Source organism: Cheilinus undulatus, linkage group 4 (assembly GCF_018320785.1).
Source record: "Cheilinus undulatus linkage group 4, ASM1832078v1, whole genome shotgun sequence".
NCBI lineage: Eukaryota > Metazoa > Chordata > Actinopteri > Labriformes > Labridae > Cheilinus > Cheilinus undulatus.
Window position 1 is genome coordinate 30393506 of NC_054868.1, and position 12127 is coordinate 30405632.

The following is a 12127-nucleotide window of genomic DNA, read 5'->3' on the forward strand; positions in this document are numbered from 1 at the left end:
CTAAGTAAGCCACGTAAGCCACGTAGCTCCATTATCTCTAGCTATATTAGCTTTAGCAAACATCATTAAAGCTAACTAAGCTATGCACATAAAGCAGATTTGTAGCTAGTATAGCAACTTTGTGAGCTTAGCTTTAGTTCTCTTAGCCACGTAGGTCCACTACCCAGCTAATGGAGCTACATAAGCTATGCTTGCTGAATTAGAGAGTTTTCTCAGCTTTATGAAACATTTTTTATTAGGTTCTGCAGGCCAGGTTTTTAACTTGTAACTTTTGGTATCCTAACTGTTACCTTAGCCCTTACCCTAACCCTAAACAGAGGTTTAATCTGATTTTATTTAGAAAGTTTTAGTGTGTATTTCTGTTCTGAGATATGCAGCTTCTCAGTTGAACGATCTGTGAGAGTGTATCTTAATCAATGGTCTGCAGGCATACTGTCTTTAGTTGTTAGTTGCAGCCTTAATAATGAAATTCAGCACAAGACTTCATACAAATATAAACACCATAAGTCACTGCCTTAAACTAACCAGAGTTAAGCTGACACCTGTTTGACAGTCTTATCCCACTAGAACAGGTTTACTTAAGATAATAAAGGGCATTAGATTAGATCGTACTGAATGTTAATTTCTGGTCCTTGTTTGTATTAAAGCACCTGCGCTGTAGAAATGCTTGACCACTATGGGGAAACTTTGGCTTATGCCACTGTGTTATTATAATTTGTTATGGAGAAATGCTGACTCCTTTCTCTGAACAACACACAGATAGACACACAGACAGCAGATGTGAATACAGGGGGAGGTACTTGCAATCTATGAAGAGATGTGAGCTGACGTGGCTCTTGTGAGACAGGCTTACCAGGACGGGAAATGGGATTCACACAAGCGGCAAGCATATCCCAAATCCCAGCCCTGCCAAGCTTTTTTGGCTGCAGAGAGCTGACCCCATGTGACCTCCCTCGGGGCATCCGTTAAAAAAGGGATGACATCACTTTTGAGAGCCTTTGCACGTAGCAATAGGAAAAAGTCTTCCACTGTTATGTTCACACTGTGTTTGTGAGGTTTCTAGTCTGCTGCCTCTCCTCCAAATCTCACAGCACCTAATGAACAAAAAAAAAGATGTAAAATTCATGTGCAGCATTAATTATTTAGTATTAATAAGAAAGGCAGAACAGGCTAAATGTGCAAAGGAAGTCAGACAGGCTGGTAACTGGGTCACATTGCAATACATAATTTTTCACCTTCTGACACTCGAGCACATTTAGCCGTGGTCTCAGTTTATTCTGACGCTTTCTTTAGTGATGGAGCAGCATAAGATTTAAAAAAGGCTAACATGCGAATGGTGTAGGCTAAACTTTAAAGCATGTTTCTTCTCCCTGAAGGCAGGGTGGAGTTTCATTAACAGCCTGCAAGAACAGAGACCTATAAAACATTCAACTGAAGAATTGTGTTGTTTCTTAAAACTCACATAAACATGCATCTTTAATTTCTCATGCATTCATTTGCATAATAACATTGGATCATTGAAGAATGTGTGATCAGTGACTGCTATCATTTCTCAAAAACACATGGTCTAATCACAAAGATCACTCCAGCAATTTAACACATATCAGTTTAAGCTTGTCATTGAAGAGTCTGTGGCTACAAGCTGATTATGTCCTCTGTGGCTCTCAAAAAGAGGATCTTTAAATATGGAAATTCAACTTGTTTTGGGATGCTTGAGCTGGAGTATTTTAATTTTTAGAATAATGAATGAATGAATAAAGCCCTGAGTTGCACACTGGGACATTTAGAATGCAAAGAAAATTGAGCCCATGTTGTTTTAATTGCATTTGCACACTCACACTGAAATTTTCATCCATCATATTTTTTTCGGTACAGGTTCGACTTTATACAAAATTTGGCATCAGTCCACAAGTCATTTAAATAAATGATTGATGATTCAAAACAGTGCCCTCTACTTTCTCCTCTCGTCCTCATCCCCGCCCAACCCCTTCTCCCTCTCTCTCTCTCACTCTCTTGCACTGAAACCTCACATCAAACAGCGTAGTTTGCCGATGTATAATGGGGATATCAGCCATGGAAATATAACAGATTAAGATACACTTTTGTAACCTACTCACAGGCCATAACAGAGACTGAATTAAGATGTTGCTCTCCATCTCTCTAACTTGGCTCAGCGTGACGATACATGAGCGTGTGCTGTATAAAGCTTTGTCAGGATGGATCCAGTGGGATTTTAAAGAAGTGACAGAGCCACATGTTCACAGTACGAAACAATTTGCCACATTCTACAAATTTTTCGAAGTGAAAGCAAATAAAAAAGCATCAGACTCAGTGTGCAAGGTCCCAGTGCGTGACTTTTTTTTGGATTACTGATCTGAAAAAATGCATCCGAAAACAACAGACCCAGTGTGCAAAGACTTGAGGCTGTGTCCACAGGTGGCTTTTTTTTTTTTTGCCCTGGCAGCACTCAAGATCTCAATTCCAGATTGCTTCTTACCAGCACTTATTGTTGCTACCTTACAAAAAGAGAATCCCTCAATCCACAGCTGAATCTATAAAGTTGTTTTTAAATAGCTCTATGTGCTTCATCTCCATATTTGAAGAATGTATCAAACATGCAGTTACAGTTACTCTACATTACAATGTAAAGGAATCCTGCCCTGACACAGGCAGCAGCTATAGACCTGAAAACCACTCTCGAGGAAGATGAAGAAAGACGATTTAGATCAGTTTCTCTGCCACTTGTCAGTAGTCCTGTCCCTTCTTGATTTTGACCAGCAAGTGATGGTCAAGTAACACTGACGAGTTCAGCGGTGTTCCAAAATTTGACAGTTTTCAACAGAGAGCACTTTAAACTGCAGATGCTGACAGTGCCATTGGTTTTGAATTAAAAATAAGCACGGCCAGTGCTACCACTTCCTGTCCCTTATCTGGAGTTCTTTGCTGTTACGTGATGCCATCTGCAAACAACCTATAGACTGTAGGAAAAAGTGTGTGAGGCCTGAGTGACATCAGCCATTTGATTAGTACCCGCAATATCAAAAATGCTGTCCTAAACTAACTTTAGATCAGCCAATTAACAAAGAGATAGAGCTGAGGTGGGTTAAAGCTTTCTGACAAACAGCTACATTGTGGCAGCTTGCAGTTTTATCAGCCATGCCCTTAATAATAAAGAATATAATTTATCATTTAATCTCAAATAGAGTTTCACTAAAAACAACTCACCCCCTGTAAAGTGTGTGCCCATAAGACATGTGCTATTCCAACCAAAAACATTTTATGAACTAGGCTTTAAGCATGTCAAAGGCATTCTAACATGGGCAGTTCATATGATTTCTGGTGCTTCTGCAGCCAGCCTCAAGTGGACACTTGGGACTGGCAGGTTTTTTTTTTTTGTTTTGCACTGCTGCATTGGCTTCATTTTCAACCCTGGAGGGCACCGCTGTTTTGCATCTCATGTACAGAAACCAGCCTTCCAGCCAGTCAAGGTTTGAGTCTGTGACTCCCCTCCTGCATGACATTCCCCACTCTCTCCCTGGTTTCCAATGTTTTCATTTATTTTGTCCTTTTAAAATAAAATCAAATTCCTAAAAATATATTTTTTAAAAGAAAAAATCAATTTCTTTATTTATACATACTGTCTGGGGTACATTTTTAATAACTCATTTCTTTTGGCTAAATTAAAGGGAAAAGTTTTGCATAAATTAACATATATAGGAGCAGGATTGATCTGATGGAGGGTGAGGGGATTTTTGGCCAGGCCTGCCTGCAGTCCACCTCCTTTCCTGTGCAGCCACCATCATTCAGCTTCTAAGGACCAACACAAATACTAATGCGTGATATCACTGGGACTACGTCCATCTCTTATACATTCTATAAAGTTAGAGTATATTTGACAGAACAAGCAACAAGCAACAAGCAAGACCTAATTTGTCGTTTTGGTACTTGTGACTAAGTTATATTCACATTTTTTCTTTACTTTAAAGAGATTAATTGAATTTCCTAAAAACTGAATCAGCAGATGAATAGAAAATGAAAATAATCAGTGCAGCCATAACCCTGCTGTCCTCTTCTCAGCAACATGCTGTATATATATGACCATTATATGAGAACATTCTTCCAACACGTATGTGCTGTTGGGAGTGAAAGGCCTGAAGTGGTGTTGGTGGGGGGCTGAAGCTGAACCCAGAGTGGTCTGTCCGCAGTAAATCTCTGGGGCAAGAGGGACTAAAGGCTGCCAGCTCTGTCTGCTCTGAGAGATGGAGAACATTAAGGCCACGATGCTAAAAGCCACTAAGTCTCCCTGTTGTCTCCCTCCCTCCATGCTGGAGCCAGAGCTGAACCAGCTGCTTCACCACTTGTGCATTTGTTTTTCTCCCTTTGAACTGGTATCTTTCTTACCAGCCAACTCTTACCAAACCTCCTTTTAACTTTTTAACTGCAGTGAAAATGTAAATGTTAAATCTAATCCTGACATATTACACTATATGAATACACTGGCTGAGTTTATCCTTTAATGATTCAGCACAGCCAGTGATCACTACTGCTTACCGATGTCTCTCTTTTAGTATTGATCAGGGAATGCATTCCTCTAATTGACAATACATCTGCATCTGCTTGCAGACTGAGTGGGGACGAGAGGGTTTACTGTGTGTTGAAATGAGATCTGCAGGTTCAGTTAATCTGTCCACAGCTCTTTTCCTTTAAAACCATCATGCTGGGAACTGGTTCTTTGCCAGCATTCATTCATTAACATTTAGATCAGGGATGTGAGTAACTGAAGGGTGAGGAGCTGTGAAATGTTATGTTGCAGTGAATCCCATGTGTGGCAGGTGTGATTGCTGAATAATGCATGACGCTCGATACCATTTTTCATTGGAATAGCAGTGGAAACATGACGGTGGGCTCCATGGACTGTTAATGCAGTCAGACGTCAAGCACACATGCACAAAACGGCAAAAACACATCTTGACTGAGCTCTTAAACTGTGAAGTAACTAAGTAACTCTCTATGTAAACATTGTGCAAAGGAAGTGGATCATATTACTGCAGCCTGGGTGACAAGTATGCAGGATTTGTCAAACATTGAGGGTGTTTGTGAATTTCAACCTGCTGTGAACTGAGATAGGAGTTAAACACGTGGATAAAAGCATTCTGTTCCTTTATATCATAAAAATCATATGAATGAAAATAGTAGCTTAAACATGTAATTTATGGTTTATTTGATTAGTAGACGACTATTTTACTACTAATTGATTAATAAGTACTATGTAAGTCACTGCTCAATAAATGCCCAAAACCTCAACAGTTAAACTTCGAAAGTGTCCTTGTTTTTAGCTCCATTACTAAACAACATTTCTGAAAATAGTAAACAGCATGCTTGGGTCATAGAGCTGTTCTTGTGATAATGATTTTTATTAATTTGAATAGTAGTACAATAGTCTAATTAATTATGCCGACAAGACTAGGTTAATACCTAGTATATGGCTGACCGCAACTATCTGGGATGCCTGTTGAAATGCCTGACTAAAATGTGTGTTCTGGCAGAGTGAATTTGTTATGATTGTTAGTAGTTTATTATTTTTAGCCCCCCTCCTGCTTTTCTTCTACCGCATCTGATTGGTTAAACACAGACACACATCCACTCAGCTGCAGTTAGAGAACGAAGGGCAAAATACGCTCTGTGTATCTTTGCTATTAGTGCACGGAGGGAAGACAACACTTCAAGAAATGGGCAAAAAACCTCTCCTCTGAAAAAGACAAGCTGGTGGTGTGGCTCTCTGCTTTGGTTTTAACAAGAACAGCGGTCCAGTTTGGTGTACACTGCAGCGGTCCTACTGCAACATCCAAGCTAACAGCTACAGTGGACAATACAGGACAAGCTCACTGCCGTGATCGGAAAGCAACATTTAACAGTCTACCTTGTATAAACAAAAATCATGCATTATCATTTAAAAAGTATTGGGACTCATATTTTGTTAAAAAACAAAAATAAGAAAAAGGAATGTTTTGCATTTTTTGTGTAAAAGATTCCTACTTATATGCATGAATACACTACTGCATCCCTAAATATCAGGCTGTAAGTTACAGCCTGTAACCCATGATTAATTTCACCTTCTTAATAACCTGTTTTGTCTGAAAAAAAGTGAAAAAAGCCAATCATAATCTTTACCTAGGCCACGGTTACTTCTTGTAATATTTAAACAAATGTTTCAAACTAGAAAAGCACTCAGAGAGCACAGACCTCTGCCATCAGCCCTATCCTCCAATAGTGAAGAATCCATTAAAAACATTCCTGGATTCAGACGGTGATCCGGAACACTCCCAAAATCTAATTCACCGATTACTCCCCTCCCTGGTGGGGCTGAGACATGGTGAGGCAAAGCATTGGCTTCGCTACGTGTGGACTGTCATGGCGGAACCACCCATGATAAACCATAATAACCAACCAAAATAAAAAACTTTGATCATTTGTTGATTATTTTATACAATTAATTGTAGCAATGACTCCTACTTCTAGAAAAGTTCAAAGCCTGAGAATAGTTTGTGATTTTTTTTCATACATGAAAAATAATAAACCTATAAAATGATTCTCAAATTAAACCTTTATCAAACCATTCCCTCTTTGTTTAATGCTTTTAAATGATAGTGATGGGAATTACAGCTCTTTAAGCCATCTGGGTCATTTGGCTGAGCTGTCTGAGAGCTGGCCCTTTCAGTTCTCAAACAGCTCTTTATTCGGGTAACACTTTGGCTTCATTTGACCTGCCAAATGTAAAAATGTCATGATATATGACTGATATTTGTGTTGGTATTTTACTCAAATTATGCTTAATATTTTAATTCATGAAAATATCATGTAAGCATGTACACTGTAGCATTTACACTGAAAATACATTTTAGGTCAGAGGAAGGCTGCTTACTGGATGGGCTGTTGGACACACCTGGAAATAACAAAGTCACACCATATTCCCTGTGTGTTGTGTCCCTATGGGATAACAGTGAGGTGAAAAGATTATCCCTAATCAGACACACAAAATATATGTCTAGAATAAAGAAATAAAACATCTCTTAATCTTATCGCTCATGAAAGAGAGTTGGATATTTGTACTGGCTCATTTATGAACAGTACATCCCTGATAGGGGAGACAAAATCTCTTGGTAGGAGGCTTTGTACCTTTTCAAACTATTTATCGGTTTCTTTTAAAAAGTTGGCTACAGTGAAAGTAAGGCAGTACACAGTAGCGTGTATGAGAACTCTTGATAGACTCTTTCAAAACATTACCAGTCTCCTAGTGATGTCAGCTAACGTTAGCTCTCTTCCTAGGTGGAGAGCTAACGCAAGAAAAACATGAGTGAGACGTGTAAGACAGTTGTATCTGCCTTACTACACTACCATTATCTCAAGCTGATGATTTGCTAACTAGCTAATGTCCCAGAATAGCCACGTCAACATTACATTATATAGCTATAACATTAGGTAATTTTGTAGCTAGCCTACTTAATATTAGCAGAACATCATCAGTATCATCATTAGTTTTTTCTCTCACCTTCCAGCAAATGTAAGTTTTCCTTGTGCTTATTGATGGGTTGAATTGCGAGCATGGTCTTTCAGAGTCAAACCTAAAGAGAAGGCTCTTGCAGAGACCCCAAGCCCTCATTTCAACCTTGGTAAAGTGACAATACTAATATCACAGTTCACCGTGGTGCAATGAAAAGGCTCGATGTATGCCATTGCCAAGTTTGTTAGCAGTCCTCAACAGCTGATGTTAGAGGGGGTCAGACTGGGGAGTTTGTGGATCAATCAGAGAACCAACAAAATTCTTTACTCTCACTTTTCTTCATTCATTAAATTAACCAAGCATTTTTGATCAATGCCATCACCTTACCCCAGACTAGAGTTCTGTTTTCATAACAGTACTTAACATTTGAACGGGTTTTGCAATTTTCTTGGACAGCTGAAAGATAAAGCATGAGTAGTACCGACGTTCACATCTGATTTATGCAGAAGAGAAAAGCCTCTGGTGTCTGAAGGGTTAAACGTCATTTGGTAGTAGGAAGTGGGTGGTAGGAGCTGAGGATGGAGGGAAGCCTGTGTAGCGACCACGGATCAATTTTCGCGAGAAAAGCGATGTTACCCCAAATAAGAAGAGGGTGAACACGTCGTATACCTGTGGGAGCGCGGAAAACAACGGACACATCTGCCAACCGGATAAACAGGAGCACGAAAACGTGAAGTTACCGTGCTGCTTTCACTGCCTACGTGTGCGAGGATATGTGTGCACGGAGGGACGTATGGTCGCTACAGATTCATTGATCTCGTATCTATTTTAATGCATTCAAGCTTTGACAGTGCTTGTTGTTATTAAATTCAGGTTAGCAGTTGTGTTGTAGTGTGCAATATGCATGCAGTGAGAACTCCGTGTTTGTACCGAGGACATCCCAGCATATAGACTATGTGTGAATGTGGATCATACCGTAACATGTAGCGGGTTGCTACAGGGATGTGTAGTGTAGATGAGGAGAGGATAGAAGCATTTTATAGGGTGGTACTACCACAGTGAATTGGCTGCTATCGGTGTAATAAGATAACTTGTTGTTGGGAAGCAATGTTGGTTTGAGCCGTGATTACGTGTTGACGTAAAGGTGTTTACAAAGTTGAGCGGTTTATCTCATCTGTGATGTGATGGGCTTCAGTCTGACAGCCTGGGCTGATCCGAGGGTTTCCTCACAGTCTGTCAGCTGGACCTGAGTTCACGCAGTGCACGGTGGCCCCCCGTGCAGCCTCACGCTTATTCAGCAGTGTCCAGCAGAGCAGCTGCAGCCCCCGTCTGTCAGTCTCTGCCCGCAGGTGACATCAGGGGTTAGAGTGACACTTTCTTTTAAACTTTGGTCATTTATGATGCAGTCATCTTTGATTGTAAAGCGAGAGAAGAAAGGGTAGACGTCATACATTAGCTAGAAACAGGTGTTTTCGCGGGTTAATGATGTTTAAAGCCTCCTAGCTAAGTGTTTGTTGTTACTGAGTTCACGAGCCGCTGTGGCTCGTTGAAAGCCACGCGAGAGTGGGACATAATCCACCCCCGTCACCTGGAAACCACGGAGCCTCGAGACCCACAAGTGTGAACGCGCCACGAGCCATGGATGATTCTGGTATCATCCGAAGACGGAGGATGCAGGTGAGAACTCACTGACCACTTTCAGAAGTTATTGCAATTTTTTGAGTATCACAGGCCACACATTGTTGTATCGAAGACTTCAGTGATGATATTGTTTTTACAATTAATTAATTATTACTATTAATTGGATTCAGGCACTTTATAAATAAAGTTTAGCAAAGCTGCGAAAGACACGTCCAGACAAACGGCACAAAAACGTATAAAAAGCTGTATTGGGCTAAAGCTTAAACCTTTTGAGAAGCAGTGGCTTAAGAAAATGAAACAGTTTGCTAAATCCTTCAAACTCAGCACATATGATAGCCCACAGTAAATTTACCTGAGTAAATTCTACTCAAATTAAATCAAATTTTACTCTGAAAGATATAACATTTGGTCCAAGTCTATTTGGAGTAAAAATTTACTCTGCTTGCAGAGTAATGTTTTCAGAGTTGTTTTTACTGTAAAAAGTATTTTTTATTTAACTCTAAATGATGATTATGTACTCCATAATGAACAGAATAAAACAACTCTACAGCAACTGTACTCACTACAGAGTAATACAGGCCTTAGTTTAGTCATTATAGAGCTTTTTTCTCCATACAAACTGATATTTAGTCCTTTCAGAGCTTTTTTCATTCCTTTTAGAAATGTTCTCCACTCCTTATGGTACAATTTCTTACTACTATTTACTAGCAGTGGCTAGTAATAAATACACCCAAAAAAGAGCAAATTTTACTACTTTTGAGTATAACATTTTTACTCTGGAAAAATTACTCTCCAGATTTTCCTATGTATATCAAAATTGATGGAAAAAGTTGGTAACCGTTAATGGATCCTAAAAATTGCTGAGTTTTACTTTTTTTTTTTTACATTGATACAAAAGTAGATATTAGTGTTTATCAGAACTTTTTTATTCCCTAATATCGGTATCAGCATCGGCCCCAAAAAATCCAAATCAGTTGGGCCTATTGAATTGACCTTCAGTATTAGCTGATCTCATTTAAATGCATCCTTACCCATTTACATGCCACCGATGAAGCAGTGGGAGCCATTTTGGGTTAAGTGTCTTGCCCAAGGACACATCGACATGTGACTGCAGGAGCTGGGAATCAAACCCACAACCTTTCAATTGCAGGATGACCATCTCTACCCACTGAGGCACAGTTGCCCATACAGTCAGTGTAGTCCAGCATTTTCATCACTCAGAATCCTAAGCAAGCACCATGCCATCTACCAGAATGTGATTGGACATTTATTTTTAAATTTGATGCTGGAACTTTTCTTTTGAGACAGTCATGTGAAACATTTTCTGACATCCATTTTGGGAAGCTCAGGGAATCCTCTGTAGTTCCAACAAACCCCCATTAGGGCCCTATGTATTAAGGATGTTCCCAAGCATCTATTTCCCCGTTGGGCTAAACGCTCATTTAAATTTTGTTTAACCAGCTAGTCTTAAGAGGAGAAAATCCTTAGAAAACAGACAAATTCCTCACAGAGTCATTGTGTCAGTGGGTGTGATGGGAGCCTGATATACTCTCTACAGCATGGCTAACATTAAACACTAGTGTTGCCAGCCTTTGTTCCTCTTTGCAGATTCATATCGTGCTTTGATGTGTGGCCTCTTTTTACTTAAGTGGAGTAGTTATATGTGAGCTCAACCTTCGACAGCCATACATATGACTTTATTTCCATTACTATTTGAAAAACTGTCATACTGCAGTGTTCCTACTACACACTAACCGCTGAGCTACCACTGAGCCTCTCATAATTACGTCCAGTGAAGTGACGGGGATAGCTCAGACAGGAAGGCAGTGACCATTAACTGAAGCTACAGTGGCCTCTAGTGGCAGTAGGTTCATTACAGTTTAAAAGAGTATTATAGACAAGGATTTCAAGCCTGTGTTTAAAAAAATGATAGGTAATAACCAGTCAGGTCTATCCTACTTGAAGATTCTGAGATTATTCTATAGCATTTACATTATGCATGCTAGTCACTTAGCCCATATCTTGTACATAATTACAAGCACAGGAAGGCATTGATAAAAGCTTCCTTCAAGGCTTACCTCCGTGTGGTGGGTGCTTTGCGTGAAATTAATCAAGTAAGGCAGGCAGGGCCATTGTCTGGCAGCCCCCCTCTGCTTCCCTGTGAATTAATCTACAGTCAAGGAACTCTCCTGCACGCTGTGCAAAGATGTTCTTCTCTTGATGATTGCTCCTCATTTGAAAAATATAGACATGGGAAACTGGAAGATTTCCTGGACAAAAAAATGTTATTTGTTTGGTGGAACATCCAGGTAACACTGCCAGGCTTTGAGTATCAATTCCTACAGGTGCTGTTGTAAGCCTGGCAGGATGAAAACAGACACACAATTTAAGATGTTGTGACTCATGCTTGTGTTTGATTAAGTCTGCATGCAGGGACCTCTTAGTTCTAAAGAATGAAGGACTAACAGTGAACTCCTCTGTCTTTGTAAACTGCACTTGTGCTGTTTGATGTAGATTTCTTCATTATAATGTCATTTCAGCTGACATTTTGATGAACATGGGCTGTCTGCTGCAGTTACTACTGCAGTGAGCAGTACAGCAGCTTTCACAGGCTGTAGAATGATGTGTTTTTGTGATTGTATACTTGTATTTGTGTGTCCATCAATTCAGTTTACTGTACAGGGTCTACACAAAGAATCTCGGGTGTGTTTCTTTGTGCATTTGTGCACTCGTGCCTATATGTACATATCAAATCGACTCCCACCCCCTGCCCCTGCTCTCCAATTCCACTGAAGTGGTCGATATCCATAATATCTCAGACGGAGGAGGTCTAAATGCTGAGGATGTGGCGCAGTTGTCAGGCCCATTAGCAGGACTAATGGTGGCCTAACAGCCCTGTGCACCCTCAGGGAGGAAGACCAACCACCAGCAGCAGGACGGGCAGAAAGAGCTGGAGGCTGGGGAGTGGGAGGAGGGGGGGCATAG

General features: G+C 40.2%; 1 protein-coding gene across 1 annotated transcript in view; it reads left to right on the plus strand.

Annotated features, from left to right (window-relative positions):
• The first annotated feature begins 8092 nt into the window (after nt 1–8092).
• Nucleotides 8093–12127, plus strand: part of mast1a (microtubule associated serine/threonine kinase 1a) — a 102477-nt gene continuing 98442 nt past the window's right edge. The window contains exon 1 of the mRNA XM_041785606.1: nt 8093–9178. Coding sequence (XP_041641540.1) covers nt 9140–9178 — 39 coding nt within the window. The 5' untranslated portion in view covers nt 8093–9139. The remainder of the gene's footprint in view (nt 9179–12127) is intronic.